General features: G+C 43.8%; 1 protein-coding gene across 1 annotated transcript in view; it reads right to left on the bottom strand.

The window, feature by feature from the left end:
* The window catches only part of LOC126293177 (ubiquitin carboxyl-terminal hydrolase 1), a 98,633-nt gene extending 75,032 nt beyond the window's left edge, over positions 1-23,601 (bottom strand). Inside the window, exons 1-4 of the mRNA XM_049986275.1 lie at positions 23,427-23,601; positions 23,017-23,265; positions 20,358-20,569; positions 3,192-3,496 (exon numbers count right to left, since the gene is read on the bottom strand). Of these exons, the coding sequence (XP_049842232.1) occupies positions 3,192-3,496; positions 20,358-20,569; positions 23,017-23,254 (755 nt within the window). The 5' untranslated portion in view covers positions 23,255-23,265; positions 23,427-23,601. The remainder of the gene's footprint in view (positions 1-3,191; positions 3,497-20,357; positions 20,570-23,016; positions 23,266-23,426) is intronic.
* Between the last annotated feature and the right edge of the window lie 1,012 nt (positions 23,602-24,613).

Genomic DNA, 24,613 nt, shown 5'->3' with positions numbered 1-24,613 from the left:
TTGCCATTGGCTCATATACGCAAGTTGCCACAATGAAATGACTACAGAAATAGCACGCTTTTTTTTGTCACAGGGATTGAGCCGTGGTAAAAATTGCTGTTTTGAAGAGCACACCACAGCGCGTAGTGCGAGGCAGTCGCCCTCCGTTTCTGGCGGTGGCACCGCTGTGGCAATTGCAGCTTCAGTGTCTTCCTCTGATGGGAAAGGGGGAAAGGTTGCTGTTCACGTGCATTTAAAGGGCACTATGAGCTCGCCAAGGTGTCAGTCAGAGTCAGTGAGTGAGTCAGTCTGGGTCAGTCTCTCATCCCCAGCTTGCTAGTCTATGGCTCACCTGCATTTGTTAGGCAGTTAGTGTCTGTCGTTTGGAGTGCTAGTATGTCTGTCGTTCGGATCAACCTTTAAAGCCGGCAAAATGAGAGAGTTTCCACTCCGCCAGTGAAAGAACGCAGCGAGTGGTCGCCAGGTCAGGGCTTAGTTCCTGCATCTGAGTCTGTGCGTTAGGACGCCAGTCTGCTCAAGTTTGCACAGGCGATGGTCATTGGCACTTGGATCGATCGGTTGGTCGGTCGCGCACTGAGACACAAGATGACTTGTTCGCCTTGGGTGTCGGCGCATGTGAGGTCGCCATGTGAGTCCAGTGGGCCGCGCCGTATAGCAAGGGGTAGTGACTTCATGGTCGACAGGAGAGCAACAGGAGTCAACCCACGGCATCAGTATGGCTGGTGCGAGCTGCGACGCTGTGGTGTAGCTGGTTCTCCGAGCGCTTCTGGGTCCCATCAATTAAGACGCCTATGAGAAAGACAGGCCGCAGCGCGTACGTCACGAAGGTAGTCCTACGCTCGCTTGCTCACTCAGATCAGCACGCAAACTACGTTTTTACACCTGTGTTAACTCGCAACTAGGTGTGCCGGTACAAACAAAAACTGAATCTTCTACTGGAATCCACTATCGTGGAATCTTACTGTTATTAATCCTATAATTATGGGAACTCCATGGGCCTACTTATAATTAGTTACGGCTGTACTGGCGTACAATAAAATAAAATAATGCTAAAACGATTATCAGTTGCATAAGGCACCACTTCCAGCATGTAATGAGTACTGTTACACAGAAGAGACTGAATGCTATAAACAAGCCGTTATACCATTTTTATCGCGTACTGTTCTTAAATTAAATTTTGCTGTAGTACTGTTAATCAGTAAGACTTCATAAGAGCATATTCCAGTGGAAGATGCAATTCACGCTAGTACTTGCACGCCCAGCTGAGAGTTAACAGGTGTAGAAACGCATTTTGTCTGCTGAGCTGAGCGAGCGAGCAAGTTCAGGACTACCTTCATGACGTATGCACCGCGGCCTGTCTTTCTCGTGGGCCTCGTCAATTACCATCTTGTGGAGCTTGGCTTGGTCCTTTCCTGGTGCAGGGATGTCGTTTTGACAGCGGGCGTGTTTCCTTTGCATGGCTGGGTCCGAGCCAGTATTTCCGCCGCCGTGTGTCTGGAAGTGAGTGGGAGACGCACCGGCAGAACAGTCACGACGGAGCAGTCAGTGCAGACAGAAAAAGACGGGAGATTGGCGCGCCTTCCTGCGTCCGTTAAAGCAGCTGGCAGCAGACAGTTCGGGAGAGCGATTTGGGGGTGCTGCGCCATATCTTCGAGAAATCGCAGTTTGTTAGAAGTTAAGTGACTAGCGATATGTTGTGTGATTAACTCTTGTTAAGGTTTACTTGTTTTCTTGGTCAGTCTCTCATCCGCCAGCTTGCTCGTCTGTCTCTCGTACACATTTGTTAGGCAGTTGGTGTCTGTCTGTCGTACGGAGCTGCCTCAGTCATGTTTGCCAGTTTTGGTGTGTTAACGAATTTATTGCTTGGAGTGTAATGGCCTAATTCCTGAAATAAGTTTTGATCTTGTCTATCATCTTGAAAGGCGGATTCTGTGTACTGTAGAGCATGTTAACTTGTTTGTCCAACTCTGTACAATTTTATATAAGATTGCATTACATGGGCTTTTATTTAAATGGTCATTTTAGTATATACAGTTGCCACCCCTTCCACTGGAAGACTTTTCTTAGAAAGAAAAATCAAGTTGCACCTTCGGTGGGAAAGTAATTTTTTAATTTTAGTGTTTTGTACCATTTCCATCCCTCCTACGGGGTGCATAGTTTGTGTGCTTGTGCGAATTGTTAAAACTTTTAGTTTAAAGTAATCTGGTGTGTTGCAGATAGCACCAGGGTACTCTTTCAGAGGTTGTTGTGAGCGGTCGTAACTACGGCCGTGTCAATAGGGAGCAGCAAGGTTCTCATCCCGAAAGCTCATACAGTCAAAAATTTGTTTCTTTCTGCCTCTGAATAAATTGTAACTTGATATTTAGAGGGTGCTTTCTGATTATAATTTTAAATATGTTTCTTTTAAAAATGTTTTTAGGCACTAGTAAAGTAAATAAAATTCCCATTTGTTACAGCAATTTCATTATGATTTCATCAATTACTGCCTGGTAACTACTTCCATGCTCACGTAGTGTGATTAAATGTGTTGATGTTCTTGATGAGTTGCTAGTAAGTAGAATAAATTCTGAAGAATATTCCTTAAAAAGAAATCCACACTTCAGGGACATGACATTGACATTGCTCTGTGCCCAGTTTTCTCACACTGGAAGTGGAATAAACATGAATACATCCATTTTGTTTACACTGTTCAAAATTTGTAAGTTTTTCATCTGAAGTATGGACAATCTTGTGAAACATATTCCAGATATTGTTCCTCCTTGATAGGAACACATTTCCAATTGTGAACTTTGCATCAATTAATTTTCATCTTACACCCCCCCCCCCCCTCCCACACACACACACACACACACACACACACACACACACACACACACACACACACACACACACACACAACACTGCTTCGTTATAAGGCCACCTGATCTCGACAACCTGTCATTTCGCTTTGTCAGTGCTATTTTACAGCAACAAGACTGAACTCATCATCCGTGCTGACAAGAAGTCACAACAAGCTATTAAACTCTTGGATGCTTCCGCAAGAGACAATGAACTGAGCAGTACGAACTGACAGCGGCAGGAAAGAAGGAAGGAAGCCTGTTACCATGATTTCAAAATCAGAGCATTAGTATTGTATTCACTCTATCTCTGATCTCTAGCTACAACCACGACACTGAGCGCAAGCTGCTGACCTGAGGGCATGCAGGAAGACATCCGGCTGGAAGGGCTCGGGGCCGTCACGCTGCTCTGACTGCCGCATGCTGCAGTACAGGTCGTGCAGCCGCTCCGTCACCGCCCGCAGGCGGGACCGACCGTCCGCAGGCCCCACGCCGAACGGTGCGCAGCTGGAGGAGCCGGACGACAGTGCCGAGCTGCCCGCTCCGCCACCTGACCCGCCCCCCAGTGACGGCAGATCCTTGCTGCTCCAGCTCTTCCCCGAACCACCCACTCCCAGGCCCCCGAGGCCAACATTGCGGCCCAGGGATGACGATTTCACCTGCCGGCACAAGAGAGCAGATTGTTGCAACTGGAAGTCTGCGCAGAAGACAGAGAGGACACTCTGCATACAGACCACATTCAGTAAGCTTTCTACACCCAAGCTAAAGAATGTGCTGTGACAATATTTTATAAGGGTAATTCTGAAGTTAATCCTCACGCCGGTGCAGCGTTTTTCGTAACATGCATACTTTGTAAACATGCAAAGAAGAGCTTTTTTATGTTACCAAGGTAAAAACATTTATGAGCAAAATGTCAGTTTACTCCATGTGATTAAACAATGATAAAATAAACTTTTAATAAATGACCTAAATCACTGTTTTAAGTAAACAGTAAGAAAATAAACCTTTCATTGTATCACTACTACCAAATAGAAGCGTTAACCCATAGAAATGACCTACTCTAAGCATTAAACAGTGCAGCTGCATCTGAACCTGCCAACAAATTATCTGTTTATTAATTACATAACAGGTAATTGCCTAATTGTGGAATTGTGCTGCTAGCTTAAAATCTGTGTGATTTCCTTGCCTTGATCAAAACTTTTTTTCTCACCTACCTAGCTGCATCAAACCAGTCTCAGGAGTGAGACAGGGTTGTAGCCTATCCCCGATGTTATTCAATCTGTATATTGAGCCAGCAATAAAGGAAACAAAAGAAAAGTTCGGAGTAGGTATTAAAATCCACGGAGAAGAAATAAAAACTTGAGGTTCGCTGATGACATTGTAATTCTGTCAGAGACAGCATAGGACTTGGAAGAGCAATTGAACAGAATGAACAGTGTCTTGAAAGGAGGATGTAAGATGAACATCAACAAAAGCAAAACGAGGATAATGGAATGTAGTCAAATTAAATCGGGTGATGCTGAGGGAATTAGATTAGGAAATGAGACACTTAAAGTAGTAAAGGAGTTTTGCTATTTGGGGAGCAAAATAACATGATGGCCGAAGTAGACAGGATATAAAATGTAGACTGGCAATGGCAAGGAAAGTGTTTCTGATGAAGAGAAATTTGTTAACATCGAGTATAGATTTAAATCTCAGGAAGTCGTTTCTGAAAGTATTTGTATGGAGTGTAGCCATGTATGGAAGTGAAACATGGACAATAAATAGTTTGGACAAGAATAGAATAAGAGCTTTCGAAATGTGGTGCTACAGAAGGATGCTGAAGATTAGATGGGTAGATCACATAACTAATGAGGAGGTATTGAATAGAATTGGTGATAAGAAGAGTTTGTGGCACAACTTGACAAGAAGAAGGGGCCGGTTGGTAGGACATGTTCTGAGGCATCTAGGGCTCACAAATTTAGCATTGGAGGGCAGTGTGGAGGGTAAAAATCATAGAGGGAGACCAAGAGATGAATACACTAAGCAGATTCAGAAGGATGTAGGTTGCAGTAGGTACTGGCAGATGAAGAAGCTTGCACAGCATAAGAGTATCATGGACAGCTGCATCAAATCAGTCTCAGGATTGAAGACCACAACAACATCTATGTTTACTTTATATTAGGGTACAGTTCTCACTTGGATGAATAACGCCAATTATTACTGTGTTGTCTGAAATAATAATGAAGGAGTAGGTATGGGTTTGCAGTTGTAAACAGAATGTTACAAGACAAGGTCACTTGTGGCTGGGACACGGTGCTTCTGCTCAAGGGTTCAAGGACATTCGAAGTAGCGAAACATCAAATATATGCCATTGGCTTGGGCCCAAGATGATATCACAATGCCCATCAGCCAGGTCACCTTACTCCAATATTTTTACTACGCAGGGAGTATATGCGGGCAATTTCACAGATTTTTCTGGGATTTCCTGATTAAAAATACAATTTTTTCTGGGTGAAAATACACTATATCCGTAATGAAAGCACATTTTTCCATGTCAAGTGACAATATACTTTCCACTGGAGCAGTAAAACTTACGAAATCTAGGAATGGTAAAGGTTCCCAGCACTAGGAAATTAAACTCAATAAAGAACATGTTTTGGAAAGAAGTGCGGCAACATGTGCATCGTGTATTTTCAAAAGTATAAATAAGAATTTCATGAAATACAGCATGATAGTTTCCGAAGCAATGAAATAAAGATGCGCTGCATGATGTGCTTTCGTCAGCCAATCACAACTCATGTCATGTGATCTCACCAACCAATGCCAGCAGATACTCTGAGAATATGACACATAATAAAGTCAGCCAATAGCAATATCACTTAAGTACAGCAAACACACAAAGTTATTTAAGTTAATATACATACAGCGTAGCAAATAGAGAACCTAAGATTTCACATATAATATTGGTAATCAAAACTTTGCCATTTTTCTCCAATGTGGTTGGTGGGATCCTTAAGGCGCAGTGTGAATTTTAGCTATAAATTTCCACCACCGTATATCAAAGATTTCATAGGCTTAACAATTAAAATAAAGAAAGGATGGTGAAATAGGGAATGAAAAGTTTTATGAAAATATTTCATGGCAGAACCACATTTTGGTCAATAGCACATTTAGAGAAGACCACAATAAAGCCTTAATTAGCATGGAAAGTTTACGCATTGCAATTTGTGAACTAAATCAAAGAAAGCTGTTTAACAGTCACCACGACAAACTGGCTTGATTACAACTGCCTATAAAAAAACTTCTCAGAGACATCATTTTCAGAAAGCCTAATACATGTTTTATCAAATTACATTTGTTGCAATTACTACACAAACTAATCATTACTGACGACAAAATAGATATCACATTTAATGTTATTCCATGTACACTAATACATGTTTCATATGAGAATTCAGTGCTGGGTGCGAGACCAATATTAATATCAATAGAACCACATGCCTACCTTGCTTCTTTTTTTTTTGACTTGCTATACAAAATTAAAATTAACCCATTGGAACACTAATTATGCACAGACTGGCAGCCATGTAAAGTGTCACTAACGTTTTTTATAGTGTTCCAATTTACACATGAGCATACACATTCAACTGAACAAAAACAAAATCTGTGCAGATCATACAATCTATGTGATTGAAGCAGTGGGCACTAAGGTATTTAACCTAACAATGTAAACTGTACACTACAATAGCTGTGAACAAATCACCTTCTTCCCTTCTCTAGCGTGGTCCCTTTTTACAGGACATTGAAAACTTATTATTAACCTCTGTGACCAAATGCCGTTCCTGACACTACAGTTATCAACATACTGTAAGTGAGGAAAACTGTTTGCTCCACCTGCTTGTGAATTGTGCACACCTTATTCTATGTTTTTAGTAAATTTTAACAGCTTGTTTGTCTCGATACCTTAAGCGGAATTTTGCGACCATGTCAGCATTTGCCAAAACAAACATGTTAACCCACCCAAAAACTACTCAGGCTGCTGGTACGTTGGGACCAAACTGCGAGGTTGTCTATCCCTACATCATATAAGTATCAAACCAGTAGCAATCCTCAGAAGAAGGATATGAAAGGCAAATCATGGTAAGCCCGACTGTAAGCAAGATACAATTAGATAGAGAGAAAATCAAGGAGAAGTAGGAGGTGAGTGATAGGGGGCAAGGTGGACAAACTGCTCTGCCCAGAATGCAGTTTTGAGGTCCCTGGAGTGCAATGTGCTGTGGGAGATGCACCCTCTGCACCGCACCAACGCTACCTCCCCATATGTTACCCTACGAAAACAAGTGGCACAGGTAAGACAAAATTTTAGAAAACATTAAAAACAGCAAATGTAAAAGAGCCAGGACAGTAAAAAGGTGGAAAGGGTAGGAGCCAGGCAAGATCACACGAGCAAGGGCTGCCATGGGGCCCCTGGGCTAGAACGGGCAAAGGTTGCCCCTCCAGCCCCTGATGCAGTCAATGAAGTCAAAGTGCCCCACCTAACAGAGAAGAGTAGAAACAACCTTCATGGGTGAAACACAAAACCAAGTCAGCCAGTTTGGCATGGCCCACTAGCACCAGAGGTAGCATGTCAGGAAGGTTCAGATAGCACTGCAAAGCAGTAAAATTTGGGCAGTCGAGCAGGATGCAGGCCACCATCAGATGAGCACCACATGCCTGAGAATGTGGTCACGGGTCAGCGAAGTTCAACCAATTCATAGCCAACAAAGTACGGTGGATCACCCCCCTGCGTGAAGTGAAGAATGCCACATGATCTTGGTCTCCTTTATTGCCCTCTGTCTGGAGAGTCCATGACTGGCCATTTCCAATTTCCATAACTCCAACAACTGATGGCTTAAAGTCGATCAAAGGTCCAGTTCTGGGACACCCCCCACCCCCCACTTCCAAAAGTGGCATCCTGGTAGCCAACTCTGCCAACCGCTCAGCATGTTCATTCCCTGAGATACTGTAATGTCCAGGGGTCCAAATGAAGATGACTGGCCGTCTACTTGATGGAGATTAGAGAGGAAGAAAGAAAATCATGGATAGGTTGGTTGGTTTAAAGTGGGGGAGGGGGGGAGACCAAACTGCTAGGTCATCAGTCCTTTTTTCAGACTAAAATAATTCCACAAGCATGGGAGTAAAATAATCAAGACATACAAACATAGCAGGAGAAAAGGAGAAAACCAAAAGAATGACAAAATGGGCAACAAACACTAAAATGGACAAAATCGGACGAGAAAAACAACACACACACACACACACACACACACACACACCATGGCAAACACGGAGCCGGCAGAGGACAACTGATCCCCTGCGAGAGGACCACATGGAAGACTTCCACACATTCAGTCTCCTTAATGACACGCAGTTTGTTGTGCATACTGTTATGCCATACCACCTCCCAAAGCCGAAAAACCCTGCAGTGTAGGACAGAACGCAGGTCAGTTTCGGAGATGTTCATATACAGAAGAGGTTTCTGCATAGCCTATTTGGCCAGCCTCTCGACTACTGGGATTCCGACATGTCCTGGGGTCCACACAAACACCACTGAATTATGGGACCATTCCAGGGCATAAATGGACTCCTGAATGGATGCTACCAAAGGATGGCGAGGGTAACACTAGTCGACAGCTTGTAGGATGCTTAAGGAGTCAGTACACAGGAGAAATGAGTCGCCAGGGCACGAGAAGATGTGCTCAAGAGTATGAGATATGGGCGCCAGCTCTGCAGAGAAAATTCTGCAGCCATCTGACAACAAGTGCTGTTCAATATGTCCTCCATAAACATACGCAAAGCCTGCGTAACCGTCGGCCATCCAGCTGTCAGTGTAAACCTCTTCATGGTCCCAGTACACGTTGAGAATCGAGAGGAAGTGATAGCGGAGAGCTGCAGGGTTAGCAGACTCCTTAGTTCCATGCAAAAGGTCCAGAAGAATCTGCAACCTAGGTGCACACCATGGAGGTGTATGTGAATGGACCTTGAGGAGAAGTGGTAACAGGAAGAACTCCAGTTCAGACAGAAGGGATCGGACGCGAACTGCAATCTTAAGCCCTGACCTAGGCTGCCAATGCAGGAATGAACCACCGTCGTTGGGAAAAGTAGACGGTAATTCAGATGCGCAGGAGAACTCCAAACATGTGCAACGTAGCTGGCGAGCAGTTGTACATGCTTAACCATCATTGGAGGGACTTGGGCCTCCACCAGGACACTGGTCACCGGACTCTTTCTAAAAGCCCCCATTGTGAGGCAAACGCCACAGTGGTGCAATGGGTCGAGTAAATGCAATGCTGAGGGAGTCGCCTAACCGTAAACCAGACTCCCATGTCCGAGGCAGGATTGAAAAAGGGCTCTGTACAGCTGCAGCAGCGTAGAGCGATCAGCACCCCAGTTGGTGTTGCGCAGGCAGTGGAGGGCACTGAGGTGCTGCCAGCACTTCCACTTAAGGTGACGGAGGCGAGGTAACCATGTCAACCGGGCATTGAAAACCAGTCCTAAAAATCAATGTCTCCATTACAGTGAGTGGATCATCATTAAGGTAAAGTTCTGGTTCTAGATAAATGTTGCAAGGCCGACAAAAATGCATGACACATGACATCGTGGCTGAAAACTGGAAGCCGTGGGCTAGAGCCCATGACTGCGCCTTGTGAATGGCTCCCTGTAGGCACCGCTAAGCAACACCAGTACTGGAGGAGCAGTACGAAATGTAGAAGTCGTCCGCATACAGAGAAGGTGAGACTGACAGCCCTACAGCTACTGCTAGACTGTTAATAGCCACTAAAAACTGAGACACACTCAATACAGAGAGCTGCGGAATGCCATTCTCCTGAATGTGAGGGGAACTATGGGAGGCATTGACTCTGACACGGAACGACAGGAAGTTTTGGATGAAGATCGGGAGCGGGCCCCGGAGACCCCACTCATACAATGTGGCAAGGATATGATGTCACCAGGTCATGTTGCGTGCTTAACGTATGTAAAAATAGACGGCAAACGGATGTTGGCGTCTGGAAAAGGCTGTTCTGATGGCAGACCCGAGGGACACAAGATGATCAGTGGTAGAGTGACCCTAGCGTAAGCTGCTCTGACATGGAGCCAGTAGCCCACTTGACTCAAGGACCCAACCAAACTGTCGACACGCCATACACATTCCAGCAGCTTGCAAAGAAAGTTGGTAAGGCCAATGGGCCAGTAGCTATCCACATCAAGTGGGTTTAGACCAGGTTGAACAACAAAATGATGGTGCTCTCCCACTATTGCAATGGAAAGACATCACACCAGATCCAGTTGAAGATGAGGAGATGTTGCTTGTAGTCAGTTGAGAGTTGTTTAATCATGTGACTGTGGATCCAGCCCAGGAGCTGTCAGGGCACTGTGCAAGGGTGCTGAGGAGCTGCCACTCTGCAAATGGAGTATTATATGGTTCACTATGGTGTGTAGTGAATCAGAGGACTTTCCATTCTTTGTTTCAGGGTGTGAAAGGCTGTGGGGTATTCCCCAACGCAGAGGCTCAAGCATAGTGTTCAGCAAAGTGCTCGGCGATTGCGTTTGCACCGGTAGATAACACGCCATTGATGTTAATGCCAGGGACACCTGTTGGGGTCTGGCACCCAAAAAGACGTCTGATCTTCATCCAGACTTGGGAGGGTGATGTATGGCACCCAATGGTCGACACGTATCTCTCCCAACACTCGGGTTTCCATCGTTCTATAAGCTGGCGAATGCAGGCACGTAGCTGCTTAAAGGTTATTAGGTGCTGTAGAGAAGAGTGTCACTTATATCGCTGTGGAGCTTGCCGATGCTCTTTAATTTCCTCAGCAACTTTCGGCGACCACCAAGGGACTGTCTTTCGCCAGGGGCACCCTAGGAAAAGAGAGATCGCGTTTTCCGCCACAGCAATTATCGTTGTAGTGACCTGCTCAATCGCAACATCGATGGCACCACGTGGGGGAGATTCAACAGTGACAGAAGACATGAAGGCTACCCAGTCTGCCCTGTTTAAAACCCATCTTGGTGGGCGTCCATGGGCATGACGCCAGGAGAGTGACAGGAAGATGGGGAATACCACACAGGTTGTCATGTGCTCTCCAGTGGATAGATGGGAGAAGTCCTGGGCTGCAAATTGATAAATCAATGGCTGAGTAACTACCATGAACCACAATGAAATGCGCAGCACCCCCGGTATTTGAGAGACAGACGTCAAGTTGAGACAGTAAATTTTTGACATCTCTGCCATGGCCAGTAAGCATAGTGCTACCCCACAAGGGATTATTTGCGTTAAAAACTCCCAAAAGTAGGGTATGTTTAGGGAGTTGTTCAATCAGTGCAGCCAATACATTCAGGGGCACTGCACCATCCGGAGGGAGATATACGTTGCAGACAGTTATTTCATGAGTCGTCTGTATCCTGACAGCCACAGCTTCCAGAGGAGTTTGAAGGGGAACATGTTCACTACATACCGAGTTCAGGACATAAACGCAAACTCCACCTGACACACTATTATATTCGCTACTGTTCTTGTAATATCCGTTGTAGAATGAAATTTTCCCTCTGCAGCAGAGTGTGTACTGATACGAAACTTCCTGGCAGATTAAAACTGTGTGCCAGGCCGAGACTTGAACTCGGGACCTTTGCCTTTTGTGGGCAAGTGCTCTACCAACTAAGCCACCCAAGCACCCCGTCTGGTTGCAGGAGAGCTTCTGCAAAGTTTCGAAGGTAGGAGACGAGGTACTGGCAGAATTAAAGCTGTGAGGACGGGGCGCAAGTCATGCTTGGGTAGATCAGATGGCAGAGCACTTGCCCGCGAAAGGCAAAGGTCCTGAGTTCGAGTCTCGGTCTGGCACACAGTTTTAATCTGCCATGAAGTTTAATATCCACTGTAGCTGCAAAAGGCAGGGATCTTCATTGCCGGGAACTAGGTTTCCTGGACAGTAATGCAGAAAGCAGGTGTAAAGCTTAACAGTTGCCATAGCTCAGCCAGATGGTGGAAAAAACTGCCACAATTCCACTGGAGGATGACATGATCGTGAGACATGGAAGGCATGAAACACTCACTGAGGCAGTCTACACCTCAGGGTCACGTGCTACCACCAACTTATTTCCTGAACAGGCTATATCCATTGTCTCTGAGAGTCTGGTGAGATCTAGGTCCTCAGTGGACACCAGAATCTTCACCTCATTCTCAGACGCAGAGCTTGTAGGCAGCGGTGGTGTGGGTGCCACCGCAATTCCCTTGGGCTTGGAGGGTCTCCTTTCTGGATCTCTCTTGCTGATCCTTGGGTTTCTCTGGGTGGGAGGGCTTCCTGATTCAGTCTCCGAGCCCTACGACCAGCTGCTTTCGAGCACTTCAGCCACTGGCAGGTGTCATCTTTCCCACTAGCAGAGACCTGGGAAGAGAGTGACCCAAGGGACCCCGTCCTAGCGAGACAGTGTCCCCGAGGTAGGTGGTGAGGCAGCAACAGGGAGGGAAGTGCCCCCCACCATCAAGGGGGCAGGTGTACTCTTCCAGTTCTGAGAGCTGACAGGAATTCAGAGAACTGATGGGCCTACAACTGTTCTCGAAGTGGCAGCATAAGAGGAGGTCACAGCCACAGGATGTAGGTGCTCAAATTTCCTCTTTGCCTCAGTGTAGGTCAGTTGGTCAACGGTCTTGTATTCCACGATTTTCCTTTCTCACTGTAAAATCCTGCAGTCTGGCGAGCGAGGGGAATGATGCTCTCCGCAGTTGATACAGATGGGAGGCGAGGCACATGGAGCCAAGATGAAGACACAGGTTGAAATCTGAATATCCCTCAGATCCCGATGAAATGAACTCCCGGATGAAATGAACTCCTTGTCGCTCTAAGTTGGCACACAGCTCGTCACCAGACTGCAAAAGGAAGTCCCTCTGCAATATAATACCCCGGACCATATTTAAGCTCTTATGAGGCATGATGGTAACAGAAACATACAAGAGCTTGTCACAAATGAGTAACACCCGTGGCTGGCCAGGGGATGCCGTTTTCATCAAGACTGACCCTGACCGCATTTTGGACAAGCCCTCCACCTCCCCAAATGTGTCCTCTAAATGCTCTACAAAAAAACTGAGGCTTCATCGAGACAAAGAAGTCCCCATCATCTCTCGTACATACGAGGTACCGGGGCGAATATGGTTCACTGCCATCCTTAGCCTGGCATTCCTCCCATGGTGTGGCCAGGGAGAGGAACGATTTAGGATGATACTTCCTTGCATTGTACCGAGACTTGGAACGCTTAGAGACCGCTGGCATTTGATCACCAGCAAGTGATGACGTGGTACACTTCATTGCGCATCATCCGCCCTAATGCCACCAACTCTAGATGACAGGCAAGCTGGGCATTGCTGAATGAGAGATCGAAATGGAAATCTGTACGTGGAGTCTGAAAGGAATGTGGCTGCTCCAGTGTAAGACAAATGAGGTTGAGCTGATTGAGAAGGTCAGCCAAGGTGGAACCCCTCAACAGGTTTTCCTACAGCCACAAAAAGTATTTGGAGGGGGGGGGGGGGGGGGCATAAAGTTGCCAAGCAGCAAAAAAAAGGGGTGAGGGAGTTAACCAATAAGCTGGAGTAAGTCTGCCGTCTGCCTTCGTGACAGTAAATGAGGGAGGGCTACAGATTTTACAGAAAGAAAAGGTGAAATGATGAAGGAAAATGTGCACTGCAACAGCTTGCAGCTGGGTGTGCAATGAGATGGTTTGGCTGTAGACATCATCCCGAGAACATTACTCCCCCCTGCGAGTGGAATGCAATCCTAAAGAAGCGGGAGGAGATCAAAATGGACTTTAACGAAGTACAAGAGGTCAAAGCAGTTACAAGGATGCTTTTTTTTGTGTTGACCTTCAAAAACTCAATGCCACAGGCCGCTGGGGCTGGAGGATCCTGTTCCACGAAATCTACAGGGGCTTCAGCATTCTCTCTGGGTTGGCCTGCAGACTCTATAGCAGAAAAAAGGTATGGACTGCACATCGGCAAAATGTATGTCAGCCGGGTGAAGATATCACATGGTGCTGAAGAGAATCTCCAAGTTGGGGAAGGAGAAGACTGTTCGCAAATGTCTGATTTCTTAGAGCCTTTAAAGTTGGCAGACAAAGACTCATTTGTTGGCTTAAGGGACACAGGAAGCCTTCACGGGAGCGTGGGCTTTTGTCCTTTCCGGCCTGCTGGTTGTGTAGTAGGTGATTTCGCCAATGGGGGAAGAGATTTAGCGCCTCGTTGCACAGCAGGAGGAGGAGGACGTGGGCACACTATCGTGATACTGATGCCATGATCAAGACAGGACTGGATTAGCACTTTGTAAAGTTGCAGAAGGGTAGTGCAGTCTGCGCCTCAGCTGTTGCTACTGAGGCAGTGAAGTTTAAGGTGTAGAGGCAGCACCTTGGCCGAAGCTGGCAATTATGGGGAAGCCGCGTCAACCAGGCATAAAAGACCAGTCCCAAAAAGCGAGAAGCCTCCACCACACTGCCCAGTGTACCAGACCAGAAGTATTTAATGCGCCGTGCAAACCCAGTCTGGGTCGCTCTCACCTCCCCAATTCACAAGTTTGCATGCCATACGCTACACTACATGATCAGAGTAATACCAATGAAGGAATAAAACTGCTGAAACTTATCGAAAACAGTGACGAGATCTGATAGGTGGAAAGATTACATTGACCACTTTCACGAGGGGAAAAACTTGCCTTATGTGACAGAACAAATGGGAGTCTATTGGGAAAACATTGGAGATAATAGTACTAGAGCGAGTTTAAAAAGAGTTTTGGGGAAGTTAAGCTCAAATAAGGCAGGAAGGACAGATAACATTCCATCAGAATTTCTAAAATCCTAGGGGAAGCGCCGCATGGGGATAATGGCAGTGTAAACTGTTGCACTGAGACGAAACAAAATATTTCTCTCGAAATGCAGTCATTCTTGCTCCATTTCATCACTCAAATTGTGCTATAAGTTGGCATAATACTCACCACTCACTTACTCTTTTTCAATGGTAAGGAATGAAAGTTATCAAAGCACACCCAAAGAAACGGACGCCATGACCTTGCCTGCACATGGAACTGTCTTGACCTCCTTTGAAGCCGATCCTGCCCTTCCAATGTATGTTTTGACAGTTCCTTCATCCCAGATATGAAATAATCAACCCATGTTTCATCCACAATTATGACAATGCAAAAACACTCTTTTTACTGCAGCAAAAACACTCGACAAACATCCTCACAAAGGTACTTCTGTTCCATTATGAGTAATGCATCCATCGTGAGTACAGCCTTTGCATGTGCAATTTTTCAGTTTGTATGTGATGTACAGCACTATGAAATTCCTATGACATCTGCTAGTTCATGCACTTTAAGCCTTCAAAATTTCTTGTGTGGTCACCCGATTTGATTGATATGCTTAAGTTTATCTTGGCAGCTCTTATATCCTTGCTTAAATCCTGTCAGCCAATATTTTTCTCGTAGGAGCAAATTTCCCAAGAGAGAAGTCTAGCTCAGCTTTAATTGGGCTAAGACCTTTCAAATGCAAGTATTTCAACCTATAATGGCAGTTTCTGAAAGCATGGTTCCACAGTTGACTATCTTGTTGCTCTCACCACTTATATCACGAACAATTTTCTCAGGAAACGCCAAACAGTAGTCACTTTTTAGACCTATAGAGTGTATACGATACATGTTTGAGGACAGGCATCCTCTGCACACTGTTCTCTAGGGGCTTTCGAGGTCAGCTAACCCTTTTCATCCGTAAATTTACGACAGCATGCACATTTAAGGTGTGGGTGAACACTACCCAGTACTTTCTCCCTTGAAAACGGAGTGCCCCAAGGCTCCATGTTAAGTGTTGTACTGTTTGCCATCACCATAACTCCAATTATGGATTGTCTCCTCCCCAATGTCTTGGGCTCCCTCTTTCTTGACGATTTTACAATCTGCTACTGCTTGCAACAGACCAACCGTCTTGAACGACATCTTCAAGGAAGTCCCGATCGTCTCCACTCATAGAGCCTTGAGACTGGCTTCTGATTTTCTCCCAGTAAGACCATCTGTGTAAATTTTTGGTATCATACAGAGTTTTATTCACCTTCCCTACATCTAGGCCCTGTTGACCTTCCGTTCGTGGACATCGCAAAATTCTTGGGACTTATGTTTGACAGAAAACTGGGCTAGTCTTTCCACATTTCATATCTCTCAGCTCGCTGTCTGCGATCCTTCATGTTCTGAGAGGTACCTCCTGAGGAGCGGACCAAGTGGCCTTCCTCTGCCCATATCACAGCTTAGTTTGCTCGAAATTGGATTATGAAAGCACAGTTTACTCCTCTGCATGGCCGTTTATTCTTCGGTATCTAGATTCTGTCCACCACCGTGCACTGCGTTTAGCATATGATGCTTTTTTACACTAGCCCTGTGGAGATACTTTGTGCTCAGTCTCCTGAACCTCCACTGTCCAAACGGCGAGCTGCCCTTCTGAGTCGTTACGTGCCTGCTCATCCATGCCTTTTTTCGACGCCTACTTGGATTTAGGGTATGCAGGCAACCCTTTCTCTCTACTACCACAGAGAGTCCACTTCCATCAACTGCTACATCACCTTTCCTTCCAATTTCTTAAAACTCTCTTCACAATTGGGGGTACGACAACACGTTGGCTTTGGCCTCAAAACCTGCCTTCTCCGTGACCTTTGTCAGCTTCCCAACGATAGTAACCCCCCCCCCCCCTCTAGTTTATCGTCGGGCATTTGCTGCTCTATGCGCAAAAACTGAGGATGCCACATTTATTTACACTGACTGCTCCAAGACCACCTTTGGTGTCGGGAGTACCTACATTATTAACGACACCCCTATTAGGTTTCAGCTTCCCAACCAGTGTTCGGTTTTTACTGCGGAGCTTCACGCTGTTCTCCAAGCTATCCAATACATCCGTTGCCATCAGTGGATTCAGTATGTTATAAGCTCTGATTCGTTCGGCTCTCTTCTCAACCTCCAAGCTCTTTATCCCGTCCACCCTCTGGTCCACCGGATTCAGGACTGCCTCCACTTAGGGAAGCACCTCTGTGGCATTCCTCTGGATCCCAGGGCATGTTGGTATATGAGGAAACGAGGCAGCCAATATAGCGGCAAAGGCCGCTGTCTCTCTTCCTCAGCCCCTGTTCGCATGGTTCCCTTCGCCGATCTACAGAGCATTTTATGTCATCGTGTTGCTCTTTAAATGGCACACATATTGGTCTGCACTTCAGGACAATAAATTACGGGATGTAAAACCACTTCCCTGTGCTTGGATCTCCTCCTCCCACCCTCATCGTCCGGAGGTAAGCTTAACCAGACTCCAGACTGGGCACGGTCTTTTTAGTCATCGACATCTTTCAAGTGGCGACCCTCCCCCCTTTTGTCCCTGTTCTCAATTGTGGCAGTGGGACACCTATTCCTTCAGTGCCCCTATTTTAATCCATAACGCGTCCACTTACATCTGTCACCTGATATCTTCCATTTTAGTAGATGACGCACACTCCGCCGATCGCATCCCAAGTGTTGGTGAGATGACATCGGTCATTTGAAGCTCCTTTTTGGGGAAAACAAACCCCCTTCAATAGCACTTTTCTCAGATTTCCTTCCATTTTTCATTTCCCTCCTCCTCGAGTTTCGGTCCCATATATGCTGATTTAATTTCCTGTTTTTACCCTTCACTAAGCCACAGGATGGGCACTTATGATCATAGCAGTTTTGCGCCATAAAACCATAATTTTTAAAAAAAGAAAATCTGTAATGGTGGCCAGTTTTTTCCTTGTTTACAAATTTGCTGAGAACGTTCACTATTGATGGCTGCTAAGCAAATGTTTAATTTTGTAACTCCAAAATAAGCTTAATAGCAAGGGTACTTTCTACCATAGCAATTTATTTGAAATGAACGCCATCTACACATTCAGTTGGATATGCTGGGACAACCCTTGTACCATCAGACTTTTAGGAAAGTATCATCCAAACAAACCCAAAGAAAGGAGGGGCAGGTAAGTGCAAGAACTATTGCAGAATCAAATCAATGGTTCATGTATCCCAGCTACTGACAAGGGTAATACACAGAAGAAAGGAAAAGAAAACTGAAGCTCTGGTAGATGTCAATAAGTCGGCTTTAGGCAAGGTAAAGGCATCAAAGAGGCTGTACTGAGATTGCACTTAAAACTGGAAGGAAGACTAAAAAACCATGACACTTTCATAGGACTCGAGTGAGAAAAAGTGCTCAATAAGATGTTCAGAATTATTAGGAGAATGTGTGTAACTTATACAATAATATACACTGATGTGACAGAAGTAATGGGATAGCAGTAAGCACATTCACAGGTGGTGCAGTATCATGTATATAAGGTATAACATGATAGTACTTTAGCAGAGCTGTCACATGTACTCAGGTGAATCACATGAAAAAGTTTCTGACGTGATTATGGTCACACAGCGGGAATTTGTACACAGAATGGTAGCTGGAGCTAGACGCACAGGACCTTCCATTTACGAAATCATTAGGGAATTCAATATCCCAAGATCCACAGTGCCAAGAGCACGAAGAATATCTCACGTCAGACATTACCTCTCACCACGGACAACACAGTGGCCCATGACATTCACATAATGACAGAGCATAATCATTTCCATAGAGCTGTCAGTGCTAACAGAAAAGCAAGACTGTGTGAAATAACTGCGGGAATCAGTGTGGGACATACAACGAACGTGTCCGTTACAAGAGTACGCCGACATTTGGCGTTAATGGGCAATGGCAGCAGACGAATGACACGAGTGCCTTTGCTAACTGCACAACATTGCCTGCAGCACCTCTCTGGGCTTGTGACCATATCAGTTGGATCGTACATAACTGGAAAACCGTGGCCTGGTCAGATAAGTCCTGAAATCAGTTAGTAGGAGCTAATGGTAGGAGTCGAGTGTGGTGCAGACTCCATGCAGCCATGGACCCAAGTTGCGAACAAGGCACTGTGCAACCTGGTGGTGGCTCCATAATGGCGTGCTCTGTGTTCAGACAGAGTGGACTGGGTCCTGTGGTCCAACTGAACGATCACTGACTGGATGTTCACGCACATGTCACCACATCCCAAATGTTCACAGTACATCTACATCTACATGACTACTCTGCAATTCACATTTAAGTGCTTGGCAGAGGGTTCATCGAACCACAATCATACTATCTCTCTACTATTCCACTCCCGAACAGCGAGCGGGAAAAACGAACACCTAAACCTTTCTGTTCGAGCTCTGATTTCTCTTATTTTATTTTGATGATCATTCCTACCTACGTAGGTTGGGCTCAACAAAATATTTTCGCATTCGGAAGAGAAAGTTGGTGACTGAAATTTCGTAAAAAGGTCTCGCCGCGACGAAAAACGTCTATGCTGTAATGACTTCCATCCCAACTTGTGTATCATATCTGCCACACTCTCTCCCCTATAACGTGATAATACAAAACGAGCTGCCATTTTTTTGCACCCTTTCGATGCCCTCCGTCAATCCCACCTGGTAAGGATCCCACACCGCGCAGCATGACAATTTTGACAATTCTAGTGAATGATTTGGACATCCAGGTCCCCTAACAAATACCAGAGAACATTTATCAGACATAATGGAGGTCGGTTTGTGCTCAAAATCTTGCACTGAAAACAGCTTCACAATTACGGGCAGCTATAGAGGCAGCATGGCTTAATATTTCTGCAAGGGACTTCAGACGACTTTTTGAATCCGTTTCACATGAAGTTGCTGCACTATGCAACGCAAAAGAGTGTACACCTTCATATTTGCGTACAAAACATTTTTATCTACAATATTTTTTGAAATCTTTTAGCGTGGACCACTTCTACTGCCGTGTCACTAACTGTTTTTACTAATGAATCACTGTCTTAATCAAAATCATTGCCATCACTCTAATTTTCACTTACACATTCTTCTAAAAGTTTTACAACCTCCTCAGAAAGGACTGGGCGCAAAGGACAAGCGATTTTGTACCGACTAACTTGAACCTCGTAACCTAGTACCACACCTCTCTCAACAACTCCTGTAGCTTGACAGCAAGTCTTCACTGGCTTTCATAAATGGCAGTACTACGCAGCATTGATGTCTAGTAGAATCTCCCAGTAGAGTCAGCTTTGAAAACAAAGCATGTAGTAACTATGAAAAACAATGTCTAATGAGGCACAACATCACCACAGAAAACTAAATTCACGAAGTTTAGCATCACTCACCATGGAGTGGTAAAGAGTATTGTGCTTTATGAAAACCACAATGAGCTCTGTAAATACAACCCACTCTGAACCGTTCACTACAGATGCAGCGGAATGCCACGATCAGCTGGAGTGGCACCGAGTATGCTGTTCCTCACAACGTCTTATGAGCACACAATTACGGCAGGGATGCAATTGTAACCTACTATTTTAAGTCCCTTCATACAAACAGTTTGATAATGAAAGATGAATGCAGCATTTATACTCGCATGCTCCCCACCACTCACCTTCAGGCTGGACGAATGCTGCTGCAGGTCCAGCGCCAGATGGTGTAGGTTGTGGAGGAACGAGGGAGCAAAGCGGAGAGTGTAGAGCACGCTGTTGAGAAAGCACGTGTTGCCCAGGTTAGCCAGTGTCGCCACCGGAGAACTGCACGAGCCGTCACTGCCCTCAGGGGAGCTCTTCGAATCACCTGGCAGATAGCCGTTCAGCATCGTGCCTGGGAAATATATAAACATAGTATATTACTCTGTCAACTTTTCCCACTTCGCTGACTCGTGTTGCAACCCTCTTGGGGTCAAGAAAAACTTTATTTAAATTCCTAAGAATAACATATTCAAAATAGTATCCATTATTACAAAAACATTACGAGTGCATCATTTCTTGTCCTGCCAGTACTGCATCCACTGACAGGATCTTCCCACCGACAGACTTGTTTCGTCAAAATTTAGGAGAGAGAAGATCTGCGCAATTAGTGAAGAGGTGTAAATTTCTGCATGCTTCCAGGAAGAAGTAAATTGTAGATAACAGTCATGATGATTATACATCACATAAATATCTTTCTAGAAGTGTAGCTTATTTAGCTGTGTTTTCTCACATTTCAAGAAAACATTAAGATACAATAGTAATAAAACGAAGTTCTTGTGACAGTATAAGGCCTCCATCAATAAACATAATGACCCTTTTTTATTTGTGTAAGGCCAATTGTAACATTTTGTATGTTCATTAAGACTTTCAAGATTAAATATAGCTGATTTTAATGAGGTTTTAGCAGGCTTTCTAGTTTTTCCAACAACGCAGTATTCTTTTGAGCCGGGTTAAATTATAAACATTCTGAGCCCTTTGCCATTAAAGAGCTCAGAGTTCTTATGTGTAACATAGCAGCATTTTATGTGACCATGGCGAAGTTAACAAATGTGGAAAAAAAAATCTGTAATAAAAAATTCATCAGTGGCGAAACCTACCATTTACGCCCACACCATAGTGATAAATGGAAAGGCATGGGGGAGGGGGGGTTTCCAATACATAACTTTTACCCAGAAGCATCCAGCAACAATGTATTGGTAACTAAATATCTTATGCATACATCTTCACATATGTTTCCAACATTTGCCTGTCAGTACATTTACTAGCTAATGGTATTTGTGGATAATAGTGACAGATCAGAATGAGCTGAGATTCACAGCAAACACAAATTAGGTACCTCTGCCTTGGGCTATGAGAGGCACTTTACATTCTCATCCATAATAGGCTGGTGGCACACATCAACCAGGAATTTAGATGTTCCCAAATATTCAAAAATAAACTAAAAGCACAGCTTACAAGCCACTCCTGTAATTTATCACACTATTTGGACATTGGAACATAAATTCTTGTTAACACTAACGTCCACACCAAATTCATTTTATGAGTATATAGACAGCTAATATATTGCACAAAGTTATGTAAATACTTTGCTAAATATTACCAGTACAAAGAAACAGCAACTAAGGAGCCTATGAGGAGGGGCTGTGGCTCATACACCTACCTTTCATTTTAGTGTGTTTGAACCCACAGAACTTTTTAGTTGCCTTAGTGGTAATTTGTTACCCAGCATATTATAGTTACAGTAATGTTTAATTCCTCCAATGTTCACTACAATTACAATGTGTTTATTTTTCCTTGCAGCTCAGCAGGTAGAACTTTTCTTCATGAAGAAGTAAAGGCAACTCAAACTTGTGCATTAATCAAGAAAATTGAGCAATTCAAGATTTGACAACAAGAAGTAGAAACAGTGTTGGCAGATAATTTCATAAAATTTAACAACAGCATAAACACCCCTCTGTCATAGACGAGGGTTCCTGAAGTAAACAAATCTGAGAAATTTTAAGAAATCACAGGTCAGTTATTTAATGTAAATATTATGCAGAAAGAAAACTTCACACAACAGCTGAACAGCACATAGACTCACCACATTACACAAATCGCTGTACTTAATTGAGAAATGTAATAATACATAAAGGGCATACTATTTATAAACAGTCAGCAAGAGGAATGACATGTAAATGAGTGTAGTAAACGGCGACCTGTAGTAATTATGTTTGACCAAAGAGATCAGTTGAACCTACTGAAACCACATTTCGGTTATCATCCCACCAGGTATGGAGATATGATCCTCTAAGCCAGATACGTACAAATGGAAATGACAGAACACAGAATTTTTTTCATCTATTTCAGTATTTGGAATGTCCCTTGTGGTGAGACTAATTTGTAGTGTGGCACAAAGTGTAGGATAGGCTAAAAGGTTGTGAGCTGGTAAAGCAGTATCTAATACTTCAGTTAATCCAGACAAAAATCAAACGTAACATATAGCTACATTTACAATTTATTCTCGTGCTCTGTTTTGCGACTTTTATGGGTAGGTCCGTATAGGAACAAAAATTATATCAACCTTTATGGTTCACATAATAAACAGTATACAATCATTGGGGCCTATAAAATTGGCAATAATCTTGATGCAGAGACACTGCAACTATACTGTCACCAAAATATTTGATCAATTAACCATGACCTACATAAAGTTTATTTTAATATTTTATGTGCTCTCCTTAATAGTACTGACAGGTGACCTTCAATTACGAAAAATAAAGTACAAAAAAATAACATATTTGTACATTCGCTACTTACCAGAATCTAATCTCTCTCTCGAAGAGCTGGACTGACCAAATTTTGAATCACTATTGGTGTTTCTTGGAGTTAACACACTACTCTGCTGGCTTTGGTGTGCTCCAAACGGATTTCTTCTCGCAACATGAGTCTGTCTATTCTCCTGATAGCCAGGAGATTTCATAGAAAGACGAAATTTCTTTCGAGGTGGAGTGCTGTTACCCTCTCCCAATACATTCTCTCCAGAAAGAACCGTCATCTTTTCGGCACCTGCAACATGTGTTACTAAGGGTTATTCTCCACATCCGGTGTTACACATCTGGCGTTCGTGTTTTAACAGCAGTGATTAATGAGACACTGAGTTCGTCGCTCCTGTTCACGCTTGCGAATGTAAAACACGAGGTAAAACACGTGTAATAAGCAGCACTTACGTTACAAGCGTGTACGAAGTCATGGAAATCACAAGTTCTTTTTAATACATTAACTTCTTAAACACTACAACTATTTCCATTATCACACATATCACCGGTATCAAACTGTCAATATTCAGCAGGTGTCCGCCATTTTACATCTGTGTTCAAAGAGGTTAATTTTTGGCGCTAGTGTAGCGTAAGTATTAAGTAATATCCGAATTATCCATATCGATCTACATTGCTCCTTGGTGGGACAGCAACATCAAGATGTTATCTATTTTTCTACAAATCATTTTGATAAAATTATATCAGCTTCATACAGAGAGAATTGTGTGTTGAAGAAGTTTTAACTGCTTCTCATAAATAAATAATATTGATTGTGCTGGTTTAAGTATGTTTAACTGAAGAATTTTCACGTTGTTTCAGGTTGTAAACATACGACAAGGATCAGTCTAACTGTGTCACATGAAACTGTAGCTGATGAATGCTTCAGTTCCCACATTTCTACTCCCTTTTGTTTTTTTCTTCACAGAAGTTATGCAGTGCTAATGAACAACTTTATTCCTGTTGAATATCAATAACTGGTCTGCCTAGTAAAAATTGAAAAGAGCCACATATTTTCAAAAATATGTAATAATTGTCTTTCAGTCATCTGATACTTCTAAGACTTGTCCTTCTTCTTATTTGCAATTAATGAGGTATCTTGTTTGTTTGGCAAAGAAAGTTATAGACAATACTGTATATGTAAGTGTGTACGTACACGAAAGGAGATATCAATAGCGTTTTAGTTCTTAAAGATAGACAATAAATAAATAAATAAACCTCTCATAGGAAAGTGACACTATGTTGGTTGAAAATTTCAAGCTGTGGATCAACATAGATGGGAACCACTTAATAAAAAATTTTGATCCGATCACAGCTTACATATACAATTAAAATTAGTAGTTGTGGTATAAGTAGTAGTAGCAGTAATAGTTTTTGTTGTTGTTGTTGTATCAGTTGCAGTAATAATAGTATCCAGCATGTGAACATCTCTCCAAAAAAAATTATTTTTCAAGATGTTGAACAATATGAGAGGCACTACATTGTGTTGTGGGTTCCATTAAAAATAACTGTTCACTTAGTAGTATACAAAGAAAGCTACTGTGAATGCACATAAATATGTTTTTCTAATATCAATTGCAATGGAAAAGATAACTAGACGA

The sequence above is a fragment of the Schistocerca gregaria genome, chromosome 10, assembly GCF_023897955.1.
Source record: "Schistocerca gregaria isolate iqSchGreg1 chromosome 10, iqSchGreg1.2, whole genome shotgun sequence".
NCBI classification, from domain to species: Eukaryota; Metazoa; Arthropoda; class Insecta; order Orthoptera; family Acrididae; genus Schistocerca; species Schistocerca gregaria.
The sequence above is the reverse complement of the archived record's forward strand: the minus strand, read 5'-3'. Positions and strand labels throughout refer to the sequence as shown.